The sequence below is a fragment of the Rhinopithecus roxellana genome, chromosome 9, assembly GCF_007565055.1.
Source record: "Rhinopithecus roxellana isolate Shanxi Qingling chromosome 9, ASM756505v1, whole genome shotgun sequence".
NCBI classification, from domain to species: Eukaryota; Metazoa; Chordata; class Mammalia; order Primates; family Cercopithecidae; genus Rhinopithecus; species Rhinopithecus roxellana.
This window is the reverse complement of record NC_044557.1, coordinates 48,957,957-48,981,503: the sequence shown is the minus strand read 5'-3', so window position 1 is coordinate 48,981,503 and position 23,547 is coordinate 48,957,957. Positions and strand designations below refer to the sequence as shown.

Here is a 23,547-nt window from a genome sequence, read left to right as displayed (position 1 = left end):
GCCTTCGAGGAACCCAGCATCTCACAGAAGGAACAGACTTGATATATTTATAAAGCGATGTGACAGATGTGCTACATAAATAGCAACCTGTAAGTCAACGTGGACTCCTTGTATTGAACCCAGACACCCAATATTGCTCCCAGCTTTGTGCTGGTTAGAACCCTTTCATTACAAGTGAAAACTCTTAATCAGTTTCAATAAAAGAGAGAATTTACTGATCTGCATAAGCAAACATAGAGAAGGATGTGGTGGCACTATGCTGAGGGACCACTGAAAAAAAGAACATAACACAATCCTAGAATCTGGCTTCAAAAGCAGACTCTAGGAAATCAGATATAGGTGGTCTGCATGGTGTCATGCAAGAATCTTTATGTTTGGGATAGGGGTACAGGAGGGAGACTATGAACATCTCTGGGATCGTATTCTAATAACCCTGAACCAAACAGGAAAGAGTATCTTTCTCTAGCTCAACTTAGAATGAGTCCTAGGCAAGGCTCTGATTAGTCCAGTTGGATTCATATGTCCACCCCATGAACCAATCACTGTGGCCACAAGATATAGGATGTTTACCCAGCTTAGGCCAAGTGCTCACCCCTTACTACAGACAGGTGGTTGAGATGACAGACTATAAGTCTATTGTTTGGAAACGGGACACTGACAAAGATGCAGCCTCATGAAGAAATTACTGAGTCACGCAGCCAACCCAGTGTAATTTCCAAGGCATATTTAAAAAAATATATCCATCAACTTCTACATTATGGTCATTTGTCCAATTCTTGTCCTTATCATCTTTCTTCTTGACTTCAATGAGAGTACTCTCTGAACTGGTCTTCCTTTGTTCATGCTCTCAACTCCTGTTTGGTATGCTATATGAAAGGGTGCTAGACTGCATATGGGTTGCGGGCAGGGAAGCCACAGAGAAGTAGAAATGGAACAATCATCTAAGCAACAGATAAGGGCCTAAAGAAAGGTAACAGGTTTGGGATACAGAGGAGATAGTTCAACATCTTTTAAGATGACATCAGTATCAACTGATGAATAAAGATATCAATAAAGATGATAATATCAACTGGCTGTAGAATAGGAGAAAGAGAAAGGAAGCAAAAAAAAAAAAGATTCCTAGATTTCTATAGTTTTGGTGACTGACTGGATGCTGGATGGGGCACCATTTATTAGGGCAAGAAATATATAATAAGGAAGAAGAATGAGTCCACCTGAGGCCATGCTGATCTTAAGAAACTTATGAGGAATACAGACAAGGCATTTTTAGTAGATAATGAGATGAACAGATCTGGTCATCAAGGAAGTTTGGATAATAAAAATACCAAAGTAGATAAGATTTATTTTTTTGAAATTGTATGGCACCCACATGCCAGACCCTTTATTAGGGATACTGATTCCCTACCAAGGCACATAAGGGAATAGGAAGATTAGTAAGGATCTAATCTCAAACAAACATGTGGTGGTGCTGGGCGGGGGGGTGGCGTAGATAGAAGAATCAGAAAAGATTGATTTTTCATGAAAAAAATGAATACATAACTTGGGAAACACAGGACACAACAATAGGTTAAGTAAGAAGAAAGATAAAGTGTGCCCAAAGTCTTCCAGTTTAAATGGACTGGCTAGCAGCCCTAGACACAGCTTCCTCTAATATCCTGCTAAATACCTAGAATACAGAATAAAGTAAAAATTCATACACATATAACTGAAAACAAAAGATAACAGAATGCCAAAATTTGGGAATAATTTCAATTATAAGGCAAATGGAACTAAATTGAAATTAAAAACAACTCCTACAACACTCAGGCTTTGCCTCATGAAACTGCTCCATTCTGAAAAAAGGAAGACATATCTTTTCTCTTCTACTGTCTGTCCATGACTCAGTCAGAGTCTCTATAAATCTGTCACTACATAATGTTGGTTACTTATCCACTTACTGAAAGCAGGAGTGCTGTTTTTCTGAGGTAGAGCACTCTTACTGAACCATCCTGTTCCCTCATCATACCCAGTAGCTTCTTCTGTCAATTCAGACAGACATTTGTAAAATACAAATAAGGCAGTAAGTTGGTGCGTAGTGGTAGAAGGGCTAGCAATAACATTATGCATCATAGCTTTATAATTATAGAGGTTCTCATAGCACATTAGAATTGTCTTTATACTCGACAGGCACAACATATCAGAGAAACATGCAGTGGGGTAGAAAACACCATGTCAGTATCACAAAAGTGTTTAAAAGAAACTGGGAACTGGGCTGTGAACTGTGTCCATCAACTTATCCAAATGAGATTTTAGAAGGGGAATTACCCACTGCACAATCAGACAGGAAATGGAACCAGGAGCAACTTCCCAAAGTCTGTTAGCAAATGTCAAGTCTAGAAACCTAGTGCTCATTCAAGGGTAAGAAACCATAAGAAACTCTAAAAATCTTATAATCATTTGAGGAAAAGCATAACATTAGAAATAATTACAGGAAACAGAAGAAAAAAGTTATTGTAATTTAAAAAACTGGTATTTTCACAGAATGAAATGACAGACCTGTATTAAAGAATGCAATACAACAAAACAAAACAAAACAAAAAACCCCAGATAAAACGGGAGACGTAATGGTGAGGATAGAATAAAAACACTAGATTAAGAAACTGGGCTATATGATACAAAAGCTCACTGCAGAAGATGAGTATGTGATGAAATCAAATATGACCCAAGAAGCTGAAAGAAAAAGGCTGCCAATGCCTGCCCTTTACAGAATCTGGCACTTTATATAAAAAGTTGTTAAAAACTGCTCTAGTCTCTTGCTGTTCTTTACTTATAATATTTACCCGACACCTTCCTGCTTGAGGGCTCAAATACATGTATCTGAATTTCTTGTTGATATAACAAGCTATTAAAGTGTTAAATTATCTAATAAAATTAGTTCAAATCAAACTAAATCCACACACGTTGTTGATTGAACTACACTGAAACTAAGGAATTAAAGTTCTAAAGTCAGTATTCTTTATGCTATGAGGTATCTTCAGGTTTATTAATTTTTTTACCTATCTGTGGTAAGTAAAGCCAGACTATGAATATCATCTTTTTCATTTGCATGTTTATGCAGCTCATCGATATAATCCATGAGTTTATTTTCGGCTTGCTCAGCTCTCCATCTCTTCTCTCTCTCTTGGTCTAGCTGTTCAACAAGGGACTGAAAGAAGACAACAAAGTTATGTGAACTTATAAAAGTTACCTAACTTCTCACAGCCTCGACTTCCCCATTTATAACTGGGGAATAATAGTACCTACTTCAAAGAGCTGTGGTGAAACTTTTTATTTTATTTTTTTGAGTCTTACTCTCACCCAGGCTGGAGCGGAGGGGCATGATCTCAGCTCACTGCAAACTCCGCCTCCTGGGTTCCAGCGATTCTTCTGCCTCAGCTTCCTGAGTAGCTGGGACCACAGGCATGTCCCACCACGCTTGGCTGTTTTTTGTATTTTTAGTAGAGACGGGGTTTCACCACGTTGGTCAGGCTGGTCTTGAACTCCTGACCTCAAGTGATCCACCCACCTCGGCCTCCCAAAGTGTTGGGATTACAGGCATGAGCCACTGCGCCTGGCCAAAAATTAAGTTAATGGTAGCAAAGCATACAGATAAGTGCAGAACAGTGCCTGCTACATAATAACCAATCAATAAATGTTAGCTGCCATTATTATGCCACAGTAGATAAGATTCGATTTTTGAAATAGTATATACTCATAGCATGGCACTCACATGCCAGACCCTGTATTAAGGATACAGAGTCCTTACCAAGGCACGCAAGGAATATGAAGATTGGTAAGGATCTAATCTCAAACAAACTTGCGGGGGTAGAATCAGACAAGATTGATTTTTCATGAAAAAATGAATATGTAACTTGGGAAACACAGGCACAATAGGTTAAGTAAGAAGAAAGATGAAGTGTGTCCAAAGTCATAATGATAATTATTATTTTTCAATATTAAAGCCTCTATAGTTGAGAATAAGGGGAGGAAACCAGTAGCCTAAAATGTATCAATTCTATTACTGAAAGAACAACACACAAGTAATATAAGGGGAAGTTAATGAAAAATATAAAATAATGAATCCACAAGAACTGAAGTTTCTCAACATGAGAATTGTTATGAAAATTTTAAAAATTAAAACATTTTTGAACACCTCTTAATCGGGGATCCAGTGGTCCAAAATTGAGTTTCAGGAAAGTCCATGAAAACCTTGAAATTATATACATTTGTTTTGAGTGTAAAAATGGGCTTCTTTGAGAAGACCTGTACAGATTTTTAGATACTGAAAAGGGTCTGACACCCCAAAAAAGTAGGAAGCACTACATTAAGGAATAAGAATTAAAAAATTCATAACTGTTTCTTCCTCCAGAAGCATATAACAAATGATTTCACTTAAATCTGATCATAAAAAAATGAAATTTTCATTCATTCAAAAATAGCATTACATAAAATCTGGAAATCAGGAAGGAAAAAAATAACCAATTTTCATCACTCCAATAAAATGCAAACACTTTTTGCTAATAAAAGCATGCACAATTTTTCTGGGACTCTGTATTTAAAATTATTCATACTACTTTTTCTTAATTTCTTAAATCATACCTGGTAAGTGTTGTCTTCTGAGTGACTTTTGTCTACTTTAATTATTTCAGTCTTTGGCTTTTCTGATTCTTGTAACATAGGACAGTTCGCTAAAGATGAGCTTACATATAATTCTTTAAGGTACGGTGGCTTCATTTTACGACTACAACTGTAAAGAATAAAACACAGCAAATCACTCAAAAAAGCGTGTTCACATTACTTTTCCCTAACATTAACATTTCTAGTTGTATATGCAAACAGCTTTTTAAAAAGAATATTAATAAAATTATAGTAACTTGGACAAACTGCTTTATAAATTTTACAATGGGTGTGCTCTGTTGATTAATGAGTGCCTCAAGATTTTAAAAAAGATAATGATTTCATAAATGTTCAGGGTTTAACATTTTCAGGTAGGGCAGAATTCTTGGATATATCAGAATAATTTAAAAAGTACTATAGTAAGGTGATACCTAAGAACTTGAAAAGACAGTAAACAGAACTACTCTTTGGGAGTTAAAAGTTTAAAATCGACACATAATGGATCAAAGTTAATAGATTCTGTCACTTGGTAGGACCAAAGAAATTCCAGGGTACATCCTGGAAAAAAGTACAGTGTTTGAAGTGAACTGAATGCCTGTGTGTGTGTGTGTGTGTGTGTGTGTATATATATATATATATATACATGTAAAATGTAATTGGGTAGGTATGGAAGAATTAAACAACAAAATATGCTTTGCAAAAGGAGAATTACAGAGGCAAAAGTTTACTGTAACCATCCCAGAGGAGTCATTTCTGAACCACTTGTCATGGTGATCCCAATTACGAAAGTACAGACATCGGTTTCCCTTGTCCTTATGGCATTAAACACAATCATCTTATTCACATTTAATCCTAAACTCAGTGTCATCTGACTAGGACTTGGCTTTCCATCTAGATCTGCCTACAAAGAGAGAAAAGGCTAGTCATGTAGACTCAAGTGTACCAGTCTTAGTTCCCACTGTAAATGAATGAAACTAAAACCACATACATTGTTTTTGATTGAACTAAACCTAGATTAAATGAAGGTATTGCAGTTCTAAGGTCAGTATTATTTATGCTATGAGATATCTTCAGGTTTATACATTAATTTTGCAACTAAGGTACAGACATAGAGAAAAGGATCCTTTTATATACATTTACATGAATGTACTGACCAGATCAGAACCTACAAGGCTGAAAAATCAAATCTTCAACATTAGTAAAGTAACAAGTATCACCATGAGATAGCTTTGAAAAGCCAGCATTATTAACTTCTGTGTGCCTTAAATTTCTAAAACTAAAACAAGTACCTTACAAAAGAGTTGCAGTTTTTATTGTGGTGCTTAATAGTTTGAATGGTTTTGGCATAATACGGGATTTTTGATCTTCGAGGAACTTTTTTATTGCATTCTTTTCTGTTTCCATAGTCACTTTCAGAAGTTATATCTGTGTCTCTTTTTGGTCTGGGGTCTTTCTCAGGAACATTATCTATTGAATTACAAGTCTAGAATTTAAAAAGCCAACAAAGTTTGTTAAAAGTTCAGTATAAAAAAGATTGAAATTGGAAATTTTCTGAAATATTATGACTTGTTATATGATTAAGGGTTTATAAACTAGAAATGTTTGACATTAAAGACAGGGAATTAAGCTTCTGGTATGGGCAAGTAGGCATCTACCATGCTGACTTTCCTGCAGATAACAATTATAAACTCTGGAAAAAATACAAACAAAACCAAAATAAAAACTACTGGAAGGCCTTAGAAAGTGAACAAAAGTAGGATTATTCTAGAGGGGAGGTGACACTTGGAAAATGGACCAGAATGAGGGTGTTTCTGTTTTTTATGGTTTTTAGTCTGAGAATGTACCACAATCAGTATTATGTAGAGAGTCTAAACCTCAGGTAGGAAAAACCAGACTTCTGGGCCTAAAGAACCAGAGGGCAGTATGAAGTGGACTGCAAGTGGCCCAGCAAAGAACAAAATAAATGAAATGAACTTTGAACTGCTACTTAAGATAAAAACATACAATCTGAGTCAAACCAAGTTAAATGCTTACTAAAAACAAAAATGTCAACACTCTTTGGAGGACTATAACCAAATCGAGAGTATCCACAACAAAACATTCATGATGGCCAGGATACACTTCAAAATTGCTCGCCATAGGAAGAACCAGGAAAATGACCTATTCTCAAGAGAAAATGGAGACCAAACCTGAGATGACTCAATGTTTGAATAAGCAAACAAGGACTTTAAAATAGTGATCAAATAGTGATATTCAATGAGATAATAAGAAATACGCCTATCATAAACAAAAAGACAAGAAAACTCAGCTCAGAAATAGAACTATAAAAAAAAGAAATTCTATAACTGAAAAATACAATGTCTGAAGTAGAAACTGACTGAGATTAATAGCAGAATGAGACAATAAAGAAAGAGTATACGAACCTGAAGCTAGCTCAATGGAAGTTATTCGATATGAAGAATAGAGAAAAACAAATGTTGACAAAATGTACAGAGCCTTGGGGAATTTTGAGGCAATATCAAAAAGTCTACATGGAATCTGAAAAAGAGAGGAGAGAATGGAGCAGAATAAATATTGGAAGAAAGTTCCCGAATTAGGTGAAAACATAAAATTACAGATTCAGGAAGCATAGAGAAACCGGAAGTAGGATAAACACAAAGAAAACCATCCTTAGGTACAATGCAGTCAAACTGCTGAAAACAAACAGAGACAAATTCTTGACAGTAGCCAAAGAAAAACGGCATATTACATACAAGAAATCAAGGATCTTGAATTCATGTTAACTTTGCAATCAAAACTATGGAGACCAGGGACAGTACTGAAAGAAAAAAAAATTGTCAATTGAGAACTCTATATTCAGTGAAAAAGTCCACTAAGACTAAAACTGAAACAGACTACTATCCACAGATGTAACACTACATTTGCTAAAGGAAGTTCAGACTGGAAGTCCTGGCTGAAGGAATATAACACTAGATGGAAATTTGAATTCTCAAGAAGAAATAAGAGCATCACAGTTGATTTATATACAGATAAATACAAATAATGTTTAAACATTTTACTTGAAGTGATACAGTATTAACTCTAAGTAGACTATTTCAAGTCTTTTTTTAGAGCATTCAGACCAAAACAAAACCTAAAGAATTGTGACTAAAAAACCAACATTATGAATTAAAACTGAATTATATCCCAGCACTTTGGGAAGCCAAGGCGGGTGGATCACCTGAGCTGGGGAGTTCAAGGCCAGCCTGACCAACATGGAGAAACCCCGTCTCTACTAAAAATACAAAATTAGTCGGGCATGCCTGTAATCCCTGCTACTCAGGATGCTGAGGCAGGAGAATCGCTTGAACCCAGGAGGTGGAGGTTGAGGTGAGCTGAGATCATGCCCTTGCATTTCAGCCTGGGCAACAAGAGTGAAACTCCATCTCAAAAAACAAAATAAAACAAAACAAAACAAAAAAACCTGAATTCTAAAAATTATCCAACAGAAAGTAGGAAAGGAAGAAAAATGAATATAAAACAGAGACAAACAGAAAACAAATAACAATAAAATGGTAGACTCGAATCTAACTTCATTAATGATTACAGTAAATTTTAACAGACTCTTCAAAAGAAGTGATGGCCAGATGGGATGTAAAAACAAGACTCACTTTTCTTCTGTCCACAAGACCCATTTTAATATAAAGACACAAACAGATTAAAAGTAAATGGATGCCACGATGAGGTATGTCTCTACACCCACTAGGATGGCTATAATGAAAATGACATAAAAGAACAAGATAGCAAGGATGTGGAAAAACTGGAACCTTCATATACTGCTGCTGAAGATATAAAATAGTGCAGTTACTTTGGAAAGTCTGGTAGTTGCTCCACAGGTTAAACATATGACCCAGCAATTCTACTTCTAGGTATATAGCCAAGAGAAATGAAAACCTATGTCTACACAAAAACTTATACATAAATATTCATAGAAATATCATAATAATCAAAAGTAGAGGCTACTCAAATGTCTATCAACTGACAAAAGGATAAATAAAATGTGATATATCCATACAATGGAATAATTATTTGGTAATAAAAAGAAATGAAGAATTGATACATGCTACAATATGGATGAACCTTGAAAATATTATGCTAAGTGAAAGAAGCTAGTCACTAAAGGCTAAATATTATGATTTCATTTATATGAAATGTTCAAAATAGGCAAATCCATAGAGAAAGAAAATAGATTTGTGGTTGCTTAGGGTTGAGGGTGTAGGTAGAAGGAAATGAGCAATGACTGCTAATGGGTAGCACTGAATTGCACACTTCAAATGGGTGAACCACATGGTAAGTGAATAATGTATCTCAATAAGGCTGTTAAAGAGGAACATTTCATAATAATGAAAGAGTAACTTCATCAGAAAGACCAAGCAGTCATAAATGTGTGTGTGTTTAATAACAGAGTTTTAAACATAAGAAGCAAATAAAGAACTAAAGGGAGAAACACAAATCCATAATCACAGAGATTTAAACACTTCTTCATGCCGCAACTGATAGAACTAGATCAACTCCCTACCTCTACAAACAAAAAACCAAGCATCAGCAACTGATAGAATGGACAAAAAATGAGTAAAGACATGGTTCACCTGAAAATACTATCAATTATGCTGATTTAATTGTAGAATATACATTCTTTTTAAAAGCACAATGAATATCCACCTAGAAAAACCATATGCCAGGCTATAAAAAAACTCAATAAATTTAAAAAGATGGAAATTATTCAGAATATGTTCTCTGAACAAAATGGAAGTAAATCAGAAATCAAGGACCAATAACATATCTATAGAATGACAAATGGTTTAAAAATTAATGAAAGACATTTCTAAATATTTCTTGGATCAAGGAAGAAATCACAAAGGAAATTTAAAAAGTATTTATACAATAGCAAAAGCAAAACATACCAAAATTTGTGGCATGCAGCTAAAGCAGTGCTCAGAGGAATGTTTATGGCTTTAAATGATCATATTAGGAGACAAGTCTAAAATCAATGACCTAAGTACTTATATTAAGAAGTTATGGCTGGGGGCCATGCCTTATGCCTATAATCCCAGCACTTTGGAAGGCAGAGGTGGGAGGATCGCTTGAGGCCAGGAGTTCGAGACCAGCCTGGGCAACATGGTGAAAGAAACCCTGTCTCTACTAAAATTACAAACATTAGCCGGGTGTGGCAGCACAGGCCTGTAATCCCAGCTATCTGGGAGGCTGAGGCAGGAGAATCGCTTGAACCCAGGAGCCATGGAGGTTGTAGTGAGCTGAAATCAGGCCACTGCACTCTAGCCTGGGTGACAGAGCAAGACGGTATTTAAAAAAAAAAAAAAAAAAAAGGGCACTAGAAAACAAACAGCAAAGTAAATTCACAGTAGAGGAGGAAAATAACCAGAAATCAAGAACACAGAAAACAAATATAGAGAAAACACATATTACCAGTATCAGTAATGAAAGAGATTTTCATTACAGATCCTATATAAATTAAAAGTATAATAAGGGAATATAAACAATTTTATGCTGATAATGAGATGAAATGGACAAATTAACTGAAAAATACAACTTACTCAAACTGACAAAGAAAAAAGGAACCCGGAGCTAGATTCTACAGTTTGTAAGGTGATTCAATTTTTTTTTTTTTTTTCAAGAAATTCATTAAAGAAATTTAGTGAAAAGAAAAGCGTTTTCTACAAACGGCACTGAGATAACTGAAAATCCATATGGAAAAGAGTGAACCATATATGTATACAGATCTAAATGCAAAAGGTAAAACCATTAAAACTTTTAGAGGCTAACACAAGAGAATGTTGTTTTGGTATGCACAAAAGTTTTTAAAGTTGCAGAAAACAATGATCCTAAAAGGGAAAAAAATGATAAATTGGACTTTATCAAAATTAAACACTATTGCTTATCAAAAGACCAGTAAGGAAATGAATGTGAGATCCACAAACAGGGAGAAAATATTCATACTAGATATATTTGACAAAACACTGGTGTCTAGCACATATAATAAATTCCTACAACCTGGATAAACACCACAATTTAAAAATGGGCAAAATTTTGAACAGGCATTCATAGACGATAAATATTCAATAAGCACACAAAAAACTGTCCAACATAACTAATCATTAGTGAAATGTAGATTAAAATCAGAACAAATATCATGATACTCCCACTAGAATGACTAAAATAAAAGCAATTGTAACCTCACCAAATATTGGTGGGGTGGCAGAAAAACTGGAACAGTTATACATTGTTAGTGAGAATGAAATAGAATAACCACGTTGAAAAAAGTTATCAATTTCTTATAAAACTGAACATACATTTACCCTATAACCCAGAAACTGCACTTCTGTTTACTGAAGAGAAACAAAGATACATGTTTACAAAAAGATTATACAGTAACATTCATTGCAGCTCTACTCATAAACCTCGAATAACCCAGGTTATAAGCTAGGTTATAACCTTCAACAGGACAATGGAAAAGTAAAGGGTAATATATTCATAGAATGGCATACTTCATAGAAATAAGTACTGATATACATAATAGCATGGATTTTTAAAAGGTTATGCTGAGTGAATGAAGCCTTACACAAAGAATATACACTGTATGATTCCATTTATATTAGGTTCTAAAACAATATTAAATAATATGTGGTAGACTAAAAATCAGAAAAATGATTGCCTCTGAAGGCAGTAGAGGAGTGCTTGTGGGAGAGGCCATAGGGAACATGATAATGTTAACCTTCACAGAAGTTTGGATAACAGATATATGTATTCTCAATTCAGGAAATATGCAGACCTGTATTTCACATCAAAGAAAACACCTAAAAAATATTTAACTCTAATTAACGATATGCATGCTTAGTATTTAGGGAGAAATGTACTGGTGTGTGTAATTTACTTTGAAATGTGTCATAAGATAGTTTGATACACGAATAGATAGCTACATGACAAAATAAATGTAGTAAAACATTAAGTGTAGAATCTAGTTGGTGGATATATTAATATTCACTAAGAAATTCTTTCAAGTTTGCTGAAGAATAAAAATGCTCACAATAGAATGTTGGAGAAAAACTAAAATAAAGGCAAAACAGTTTTTCACAGATATAAAATTTCCCACTTCAGCAGGGTAATTATGATTTTAAGTCCCATGATTAAGAAAAACAAATGTCTTTATTATAGTACAGCACATTGCAGTAATATTATGACTTTATAAGTTGATACTCGAGATGAAATCATTTGAGTTCAAGAACAGCTCAATGCAATTCAAACTACATGTGTACTCTTTACACCAAGATAGACAGTTAACAAGAAGTCATTTTCTTAAACATTTTAAATATACATAGCAGTGAATCACCTTTCTTTCCAGATAGCTAGACTCCTGTTTTCGGTTAACAAAGTAGAAAGAACTAGCACTGTGAGAAGCATGACACAGTTGAAGAATTTGATTGGACATGAGATATGAATTGGGAGCTCAACTATCTTGCAAATAAAGTACTTTTAAATAAGTGATTTAAATTCTGGAACTTCTTTTCTACAACACAGACAATAATACATTAATCTCTATCTACTTGATTGGGTTGTCATGAGAATAAAATGAGATCAGCCGATGAGAAACTGAAATGTTCACTTCACATTAAAGACATTAAAAACTTCAATCTAAGTTCTTTCATTGGTAGAAGAGTCAGCCATTAGAAAAGATGAAAGATGAAACCTGAGGAAATGGAGGAGTCCAAAAGTCCAGCCATACAGTATCGATGATGTCAAATAATATGTAGGCCAGCATTCTTGTCTCACTTCTATTACTATCTCCTTATTGGCTCAAACTGAAATCTCTATGGATTTCTGAAACACAGAATCCTCACAGCCTTATTCACTTTCACTCATCTAAGGCAGACCTCTTGTTTATCCAGCATTGTTAATATTATATAAATAATAGTTCAGGATTAAAAACCTCCTGAACCATAACCATTTCATAAGCATTTTCTACTCCTCCCCCCTTCCTAAATTTGAGAAAAAATTTTGACTAAGAAAATTTAGTTATAGAGGTTGGGCGTGATGGCTCTTGCCTGTAATCCCACTATTTTACGAGGCTGAGGTGGGAGGATCACTTGAAGCCAGGAGTTTGAGACAAGCCTGGGTAACAAAGCAAGACTCAGTCTCCACATAAAAAATTTAAAAATTAGCTAGGCACAGTGGCATGTGCCTATAGTCCCAGCTACTCAGGAGGCTGAGGTGGGAAGATTCTTGGGCCCAGGAGTTCGAGGCTGCAGTGAGCTATGCTCATGCCACCATACTCCAGCCTGGGTGACAGAGTAAGACCCTGACTCTAAAAAAAAATTAGTAACAATAACTTAGTTACAATTTTTTTTTTTTTTTTTTTGAGACGGAGTCTTGCTCTGTCGCCCAGGCCTGAGTGCAGTGGCCGGATCTCAGCTCACTGCAAGCTCCGCCTCCTGGGTTCACGCCATTCTCCTGCCTCAGCCTCCCACGTAGCTGGGACTACAGGCGCCTGCCACCTCGCCCGGCTAGTTTTTTGTATTTTTTAGTAGAGACGGGGTTTCACCGTGTTAGCCAGGATGGACTCGATCTCCTGACCTCGTGATCCGCCCGTCTCGGCCTCCCAAAGTGCTGGGATTACAGGCTTGAGCCACCGCGCCCAGCCTAGTTACAAATTTTTAAGTTGAACTAACATTTGACTAATAGCCTCTTTGACCTATACCACTATCTTTCTATCCTACACCCAGCTAGAAGGGAAATAAAGTAATAATCTATTGCAGTCAGATAGTAGTGGTACCCAAGAGAATCACCGCCACTGTGGATGATAGTGAGAATGCTGGAGCGAGGGTTGGAGACCTGAATAGCAGTAAATTCTAGGAATTGTAGTTCATAAACGTAGCTCACAGATTCTAAAAACTAGAGATTCAGTACCAGGGGTAAAAAAGGATTAACAGCTCAGGAAAGTATAGATTGATTAGGTGATGGTCCACTGGAAAATGAAATTGATACAGGAACTATGTAAATTAACCTGCCATTCAGCTGTAAGTTGTAGAGGTGATTTTGACCATTAATCCACTGAAGAGATGGTACAGGCCAAAGTATTCCTTTGCGTTAAGTAACACTGAGTCCAAAGAGTTTCCCCCTTGCTTATGGTGAAAATAAAAGGTGAGTGGAATGGAAGTAATGTGAAATACTGCAGAACAAGACAAAGAAATTACATAATGAAGATGTAAAGGAAGACAAGTAAAATGAGTGAAAACTTTATGTTACCTTTTACTACCACTATGCAATAACAGAACTCTATTTCTGTAGAGGAAAACAAAAATATATGAACACTGATGCATTAAAATAGGTTGGTCAGCTAGTACATAATTTTTATTTTACATTTTCTTAACTATGTTTTCTTCAATAAACATGTCTACAGAGAAGTAGGAAAAATAGTTACTTCATTTAGAAGTTGTAAAATTTGATCATCTAATTTCTGAAGTTTTATCTCATTCTGCAAATCGCTTTCATGATTACTTTTCTCTGGCTCAGAAGACTGACACACGGACATAAAAGACGTCAACACAGCATCACTTGGTGGACTTGCAAACTGTTCCAAGGGAACTAACTCATCGACGGGTGCTGTTATCACTGGCATTCTATCAATGATCTATGACACAGAAACAAACCAAAATCCTTTTAATTTATATTCACTTATTGAAATTTGAAGGTATTTTTTATATTATGAAAAAAATGTAAATACTATACCTCATCTTCACTTATATTTAGGGGAGAATCAGAAGAAACTAAATTATCCAAAAGACCTTCTAGGCACTGCAGCTGTGATGAATTTATTTCTGCCAAATTTACTGGTTCACCAAATATGTTCTTGCAATCCAGGATTCTAAGCTGTGGCAAAGTCTGGAGAATAACTGCTCTGTACCCTTGGAAACAAATCATTCAAAATGAAAACTTAAATATTTAAAAAAGTCAATTATTTCTAGAATAAACTAAATTTATCAGCTACCAGATATATCCCCCAGAATAGTTTCAGAAGGCAAATAATAAACTTGTTACTTACTCAACTTCTCCAGCATGTAATCATTAAAATACAAATCATTACATATAAAAGAAACAAAACACTTCTCCTCCACTCTCCATCCCTCTCAAATGAACCCTCCTGATGAAGTTCAAAAAGTGAAAATAGCTATCTCTAAAAAATTACTTTAAATATATAATGCATAAAACCAGCAGAAATTTATTCTAGGAAGGAAGCTAAACATGTCTTTTATTTTTTAATATGATTAACATAAACAACATAAATGAACATAAAGCAGGATGATGTGGATAATGACCAAAATGCCAGAATTTCCCTAGTGAGGTCTCAGCATTAGCAAAATATCCCCCTTCTTCTCTTTTAAATTACACATAACTAATATTAAAGCAGGTAAACTATCAAGTAATGAAGAATAATATGTATATTTTCCCTAAGAACAATTAAATCTGACAAATTAACATTCGTTGGTACTAACGTTAACATGAGCACCTTAATCCTGCGTAAATGTAATTTTAAAACTAAGTATTTCTAATAAAGGCCAACGAAGTGGTTGGAAGAATTCCAAAAGTAAGAAAGAAGTCTGGCAACTTAGAAATCTTGAAGGAAGAAAAGTTATTTCAGCAATAAGTTACCTTTCAATTCTGAAGGGAGGGTAACTGTATTGAGAGAAGTACCTAATTTAGGAAAAAAGGTGAAAAACAAAGATTCGAACTGTAGAAACCAGAGGTTCTTGAGACAAGATTATTTTTTAAAAAATCCAACCTGAAGGTTTAGCAGAGAAAAGAAAAATGCAAGGCTTTAGAAATATGGTTTTCTTTCCAGGAAAGGGTTTCCTCAGAAAACTCTCAAATCTGTCCCGATTTTCAGGGAGACTTTATGGAAAACAATAGGAAATATTTTTCACCTTCGGAAAACAATTATCATATATATCAGATTTTCTTCTGTGAAATGAAATTAGCAACACAGGTTTCCATGCTGCAAAAAACCTTCTTATAATTGCGTATGAATAATAAAATGAAGCCTCTGTAGCTAACTTGTATTCAAGCAGATCTTTAGAATGTATATTCACATTCTACACATTTCTCTCTTATTGTTTGGTTAAGCAATATGAGATAAGTGAGTTCTAGAAATGATAGTCTGGTCTGCTTTATCTTTGTCAACTTGATTGATTCCCAATTAGTTCAAATAGCATTTCAGCAGCACCAGCATCTGTATATATTAAACTTTCTTAAAACAAAATCATTTATTAATAATGTAATAAATTCACATAATATGAAATTCAAAACGAACACAGTGAAAAATTTTCTCATTCCTTAATCTCTAGTTACCCAGTTGCCTTTCCTGGAGTTAGCCAATGTTATAATTTTTTTAAAGCGTGTATTCTTCTAGATGTTTTATGTACATACTGAGCACACACATACATACGTGCATACATATATATGTATGTAAATATCTGTGTCTGTGTATGTGTGTTACCCTTTTCACACAAATGGTGGCCTACTGTATGCAGTACTTTACAACCTGCTTTTCATCCTCTCAATGTATCTTGGACATAATTGTCCATTAGTAGATAAAGAGATTCTATATTCTTTATTGTGGCTGCATAATATTATACTATTATTACTAGAATATACCATAATGATATAATTTTGAGGCATTCACTTATTAAATATGAAGCTGCCTAAATAGGAGAATCACTGAACTGTTCATCTTGTGTTCTGTAACAGTCATTAGTCTTAATACAGTAATTTTATTTGTAACCATGTTTTCCCCAATATAGAAAATATTGTAAAGCTGAAGACTAAAATGAGGTCACAAATGCCAATTTCAGGAAAATAGAGAAGCTCTGAATATTAACTATTAGAAAAAATATTAAATTAATTGTTCTTACCTGGTAGTCGACAGACAGGATTATCATCTCCATCTTTCTCCAAAATAAGATTAGTCAGGAAGTGCAATCCTATCGTACACTGAAGTAAGTGATGGATACTATCTATACAATTACTGTGTAGATCAATATACCTAAGTTTATGCTTAATTCCATGAAGGGGAATCAACCCTGCAATAGGAAAATAATTCTTTAAATGCCACAGCAATAGTCTTTCCAATAGCTAATTAGAAATAGTGGCTAGATAGGTTATACTTTTAGAGGCAAACGGGCAGCATTAATAAGATCTTGCTGTGAACAGCTATATCTAATGAATAGGCTATCGGTAAAGTTAATTGTTGTTTTGAAGAAACACAAGTTTAACATTTCTTTGAGGCTTTAGTCCCCGAGGTTCCTGGGCTCTGGTTCTCTTCAAAACAAAATAAATCAAAAGAACTTCCCCAGGTGGATGCACACACTCATATGAGAAAAAGGTAAAGCAATGGCTTTAGGCTGCCTCAACACATCAGTCTTGATTAGCAGACATAAGCAAACCCTGTAGTACACTTCAATTTTGTTGGTTTGAATATAAATACATTAGCATTCATTTAATTCCCTGGTAATATTTCTCACACAAGCTTATCTAGAACATTTTGTAGCAGTTCCTATTGGTGCCTGGCCCAACTTGGACTTCAGCTGCAGCTGTCATGGACGAGTACTAATTGTACAATGGCAGTGTACCCTTCAAGTGCTTACAGTTTCTTTTTCTGCCTCAGAACTTTCTCTAAAATGGAGAAATCATATAAAAAGCTATGTAATCATATGAACGTTCATGTACAGGTGTTTGAGTGGACACATTTTAATTTCTCTTTGGTAAATACCTAAGAGTCAGACTGCACAATTATATTTAAGGGTTATGTTTGCCATTATAACAATAACAAACTGTCAAACTCAGCCAGGCACAGTGACAGCCAGTACAGGCTCACGCCTGTAGTCTTAGCACTTTGGGAGGATGAGGTGGGTAGATCACTTGAGGCCAGGAGTTCAAGACCAGCCTGGTCAACATGGTGAAACCCCGTCTCTACTAAAAATATAAAAAATTAGCCGGGCATGGTGGAGCATGCCTGTAGTCCCATCTACTCAGGAGGCTGAGACAGGAGAATCGCCGGAACCCACGAGGCAGAGGGTGCAGCGAGCCAGGATCACACCACTGCACTCCAGAGCGAGACTCTATCTCAAATTAAAAAAAAAAACAAAACTTCCTTTCCAAAGTGGTTGTACCATTTTAAATCTACCAGCAATGTATGCAAGTTTCAACTGCTTCACAATCTCACCAGCACTGTCACTGTTTTAGCTATTCTAGGAGTGAAATGGTATCGTGGTTTTAATTCATATTTCATTAATCACTAAGGATTCCAACCATTTTTTTTTTCATGGCTTATTTGCCATTTATGTATCTTCTTGGTGAAGTGTCTGTTCAAATCTTTTGCTGATTTTTTGGGGGGTGGTTTTTCTTCCCCACTATAATGTAAGCCCTGTAACTTATCTTACTTATTGTTGTTGGTTTTTCCATCACTATAAGACAGTATTTGATAGAGTGATCTTCATAAACACATACTGAGAGAATGAACTATCTTATCCATTCACATTCTTTAGGTAAGGAAATTGCATCCAAAGAGTAAACACCTTGCTCATCATTACATAGTAATTAATGACAAGGCCAGGGTTGAAACTCAGTTCCTTTTTTTTTGAGATGGAGTTTCGCTCTTGTTGCCCAGGCTGGAGTGCAACACCGCAATCTCGGCTCACCGCAACCTCTGCCTCCTGGGTTCAGGCAATTTTCCCACCTCAGCCTCCTGAGTAGCTGAGATTACAGGCATGTGCCACCACGTCCAGCTAATGTTGTATTTTTAGTAAAGATGGGGTTTCTCCATGTTGGTCAGGCTGGTCTCGAACTCCCAATCTCAGGGACCCACCCGCCTTGGCCTCCCAAAGTGCTGGGATTACAGGCATGAGACACCGTGCCAGGCGAAACTCAGTTCTAATACTTCATGTCTTTAGAGGAAAAAAGGTTTTACAAAATTAAAATACAGTTGTTACTTCAGCTTAAGGGTACAGACTAGGTCTTTTTATTTTTTGTATACTAAGCAGCTGGCACAGGGTAGTGTTCTTTTAGTGGGGAGAAGAGTCAACCAATGAATGAGATTGTTTCAAATATTGATAAGGATTGTGAAGATATTAGAGGAATTCTGCTAGTTCTAGCAAATAATTCTAAGAATAGTCATGAAACTGTTCAACTTATCAGCTGCATCACTTCAATCAATTAAAAAAGGCAACACTTTTAAAATCTTCTTAGCTGTATTACAGATAAAAAGAAAATATCATTTTATTTGCTCCTTAACTTGCAACAGCCTTTGGAATGCGGCATGTCACTGTTCAACATGGTAGCCATTAGCTACATGTGGCTTTTTATTTTCTAAGTAAAATTAAATAAAATTACAAATTCAGTCCTTAAGTTGCACTAGTTATATTTCCAGTGCTCAATAACCACATTTGGCTACTGGCTACCATACTAAACACAGATTAGAACATTTTTACCACTGTGAAAGTTCTATTGGAACTATTCTTCTCTATATAACAGTACATTGACTAACTGGCTAAAATTAAAACATATTCCCTTAAACTGGATCCTTTCCAATCAAGTTTTTCCTGCTACTGATTACCTTGGTTTTTACTTCTAAATTTTGTACTCAGCTGTGGTTCTGGCACCAACAAAACAGAATTATGACTGGAATACACTCTGTAGATGAGCTCTTTGGCTAAAAATTAGATTAATATCCAGAGATTTCCAACATGCTTAGCTGAGCTGTTAACTTATCACATGTGACAAAACATTTAGCATACAGAAAACATAAGCATTTCTACTTACCACTAAGATCATTTATGTGGTTGTATGATAAATTTAGTCTAGTCAGATTAATTAGTTCTTCAAGTCCTAAAAAAAAGTAAAATAAAATAAAGCCTTTATAAAATTTAAATAATTAATGAGAGAGATATAGCATTACAATGCTATTTCAGACTGTTCCAGTCTGGTAACAGCGAAATCACTTTTATTGGCATTTAGAAAAAAACAGAATTTTTAAAAAATTGACACTTTTTTGGAGAAAATATTTTGTATAATGGGTTTCGGACTCAATTTTTAAGAGTTTCTGATAATATTTATTCCATTCTTTTGGGAAAAAAATGGACCTAAATCATTTTCCTTATGTTAAGTGTTATATGAAAATTGCTTACAAACCTTCTACTTTTGTAATCAAATTGCAGGACAAATTTAATGTGCAAAGTTTTGTCAGTGTGTTTAGCCCTTCAATTCGACTTATTTGATTAGATGACAGATCTAGATGTCGTAAATTCCAAATATGATCAATGGCTTCGATCTTGGAGATGTTATTGCAATGAAGATTGACGGCATGAAGAGTTGAATCTAAAGATAATTCTGATATGCTACAAAACAAAATATATATTATAAAAAAACAAAATAGGTTTTAAAAGCATGACCAAATAACTAAAATTAACCAAACAGCATGTAGATACCAAGTATGTGCTTTATTCATTCTAGAATGAAATCTTTCCTATTTGTGACATTCCTTTAAAATGTCTCACAAAACACGGTGCTTCTTACAACATAACCAAGTATTTTCGATTATTTACAAACAAGAAACCGCTCAATGGAGACAAGTGACAGTGGGCATTTCTAACTCCTATGTGCAGTCATCAGCATATATTGAAGGCAGTGCTGAATAATAGTCAATAACTGTAAAGGCTTTGGAATCTTAATATCCCAGTTCGAATCTGCATTCTATCACAGTTTTGCTGTGTGATTTGAGCAAATGACAACCTAAGCCTCAGTTTTCTGACCTCAATTAATTCTCAGAATAACTCTAAGCAGTGGGTATCTTAAGGATACCCAAGTTTATAGAAATTAAATAGCTTGACCAAATTCTTGCAGTTATGTTAACAGATTGTATGTAAATCCAGATCTCATGCTGGAGATTGTAACTTTATTTTCTTCTTCGTGTGCAATAGCTATTTAATCCACAGTCTATTGCATTTTCAAAAAGAAACCAGGTTATTGCAATTTCTATTGAAAAAGTCCCTATCCTCCCTTGTTGAAAGTTAATGGATCTCCCCTAAACGGAACTCATCTCTTCACTCCAGTTACTATTTATAACTGAATCTCCTCCTGAAGATAGTAGTTTCAGGAACACAAACTACAGTGCACACGGTTTGGAGTTGCTGGATGGGAGATACAGCCAGGAATAGGGACACACAATGTCATGGGCATCTGCTGTAGGTTCAGTAGCAGCTATCTTACAGCTGTAGGAAACCTAACTGTGACAGCAGGGAAGCATTTGCAAATTTCAGACTAGTAACCTTTAAATGTGACTATCTGGAGCATTTCGCAATTATCCCGCCCTGTCATTTACTTGAATTCTTTCTTAGTGCCAGACCTTATGCTATCAACACATGCTCTTAATGACAGTCATTTTTTTCTGACACATTTGTTTCTCGACATTAATAATGTGCAGATAATGTGAGATCGTAGAAAAAGCACAGTGAAATTAGACGGAAAATGGGTTTGAATCCGAACTTAATGCTTTACGAAGTGTTTAAAGATGAACAAATTGTCAATAGACTCTGAGTCTCATTCATCACTTGTAAATGAGAAAAATTACTACCTTGTAGAATTACCGTGAGGATTAGTGATAATGTATATAACATGCACACACAGATGGCATTCAGTAAATGGCAGCTAGTATTAAATAGAAATGTAAAATGTCCCTTGAACACCATCTTCTTGGGATCATCTTGCAAAGTTTAAATCAGAATCCAGAACAAGATGCTTAATTATCAGTAGCAAAGTTCGCGTAGAGGACACGCTACAAAGGAACAGCATATGCAAAGGCACAGAGAAGTCTGCTATGGAACTGCCTGTAGCTCAGTACAGCTAAATAAAGTGTAAGTGGAGAAATGTTAAGAGTCGAGACTAAAGAGCCTCAAATGCAGGAGGAGACCTGCTTTACAGAATTGCAGAACCAAGTGCCTCATACGCCTTGCACAAGTCGGGGCTTCGAGAGAGGGAAACGGTGAGCTAAATATAGTAAGTTTAGTACTTTCAAAAAGTGTATGAATATATGTATTGCAGTGTTCTGTAACGGACAAATGATTTCGAATGGAGGCAAGGAGAACTGAGGCAAAACTAACAGGCAGCTGCGACTGCCGGCTCATAGCTGCCAGATATACTATCCTGCAGGTTTTTTTTTCAGAGCGAAGAAGAGGAAAGACGAAAGAACACGAGAAAACCAACAATTAAACGGCAAGCAAAGGAATAAGTAAGCAAAACCAGCAGAAGGAAACAGTGGTCACAAGCTGGTGGAGGATAAGGTCCTGGGGCAGTTTCAAGGCTAAGCAGAGTCGTGCGAAATGCTGGGCAGGAGACACGGGCGGGAAGACATCCATGGCTCATTCAACCTGGGACTTCGGCAGAGCAGTTTTGGAGAAGTGGGGAGGTCGAAAGCCAGACTGCGTTCACTTATGGTCTTAGTAAAGCAGTGCCGCGCCTCTGCTCCGCTGTCGCCGCCAGCCACCCACGGCCCCGGCCCTGGGGAATGCGCGGGTCGCTCCCAGCTGCGGAGCGCCCTTTACCTCTGCAAGCCTTTGTCCATGAAGCATACATCCCCGCAGCTGCTGTCGCCGTCTTCGTTTTCCACTTCCGCCTCCGCCGCCGCCGCCTCCATAGCACCGGCGACGGGGAGCGGGGTCTTAACCGGCACCCAGCGAGGGGTCCCTGAGCTTAGGACACGCCTCCCGGAAGAGCGGAAGTGCGGCCCGAGGGGGCGGAGCGAGGACCCACCCTCCAACTGACAGCCGGGAACTTTCCCGCCCTGACGGTGCCGCGAAACTGGAATCCTCGTCCCAACCGTGGACTTTTTTCCCTTTTACGGCATCTGCGAGTGCGACTCTTCAACATGCTGTAAAGTGAAACTGCTTCCCGGGCGTGTAGGAGTTGGAGAATGAATGGATTTGTCTTGTGTACCAAGTAGCCGACTGACTTCTGAATGCGGTTTTCACAGCGGTTTGGCTTTACGTTCCTTTACATAGTCTTACATACCTATAAATTGTTCCACTGGCCATTGCACCTCCTGTTGATTCTTTGAACATTTGTGGGATGCCTGACTGTATGTCAGTCACTTCCCTGTACGAGGAAGAAAAAGATGAAACTTATTCTTGTTCCTGGAAACATTCACAGTTCAATAGAGGAAACAGAATTGCCATACAGTATGACGAATGCTAAGAATAACACAAAGACATCTAAACCAACTCTAGAGTGATATGGGTAGTGGGTACGTTTTCTAAAGGAAGTGATTGATGACTGAATAGAGTCTTGCTGGGTCAAGGGGAGCTCTGGATGAATGGCATTACAGGTGGGAAAGCAATACCTGTATGAGGTCAAATAACCCTCCTGGCTAGATTGCTTCCTAAGGCATAGTAATATTTTAAAACGGAGAAAATGGTGCAGTAGTCCATTTGAAGTGGTCTATTTCCTTTTGAAATAACTCATACAGACAAAAATTAAAAAGATGTTTTAAAAAATGAGCAAAGCCCACATGACATATAGGACCCCATAAAGTGACCAAATATTCAAAATTTTGGAGTCTCAGAAGGCAAAGAGGAAAACAATAGAGTTAGAAAAACGGTTCAACAAAAAACTATATGAAAAATTCCCAGGTCTAGCAAGAGATTTAGACACCCAGGCACAGAGAGGCCCAAAGATTCCCAAACAGATACAATGAAAAAAGGTTTTCTTAAAAAAAAAATTCATCTTATTTTTTATTTTAAATTCAGGGGGTACATGTGCGGGTTTGTTACATAAGTATTTTGCATGATGCTGAGTTTGTGGCGTCTAATGATC

The 23,547-nt window shown here is 36.2% G+C and overlaps 1 protein-coding gene across 4 annotated transcripts in view; it reads right to left on the bottom strand.

Annotated features, from left to right (window-relative positions):
- The window catches only part of LRRCC1 (leucine rich repeat and coiled-coil centrosomal protein 1), a 41,100-nt gene extending 18,559 nt beyond the window's left edge, over window positions 1-22,541 (bottom strand). For 2 of the 4 annotated variants that reach the window (XM_030937996.1, XM_010381743.2), the window contains exons 1-9: window positions 22,281-22,541; window positions 19,873-20,078; window positions 19,504-19,569; window positions 16,599-16,766; window positions 14,419-14,594; window positions 14,111-14,320; window positions 5,925-6,118; window positions 4,618-4,765; window positions 3,036-3,184 (exon numbers count right to left, since the gene is read on the bottom strand). In XM_030937996.1, the coding sequence (XP_030793856.1) occupies window positions 3,036-3,184; window positions 4,618-4,765; window positions 5,925-6,118; window positions 14,111-14,320; window positions 14,419-14,594; window positions 16,599-16,766; window positions 19,504-19,569; window positions 19,873-20,078; window positions 22,281-22,372 (1,409 nt within the window). In that variant the 5' untranslated portion in view covers window positions 22,373-22,541. Of the gene's footprint in view, window positions 1-3,035; window positions 3,185-4,617; window positions 4,766-5,924; window positions 6,119-7,058; window positions 7,177-14,110; window positions 14,321-14,418; window positions 14,595-16,598; window positions 16,767-19,503; window positions 19,570-19,872; window positions 20,079-22,280 lie in introns of those variants that run through there. The other 2 variants (XM_030937998.1, XM_030937997.1) reach the window with 2 other exon arrangements.
- Between the last annotated feature and the right edge of the window lie 1,006 nt (window positions 22,542-23,547).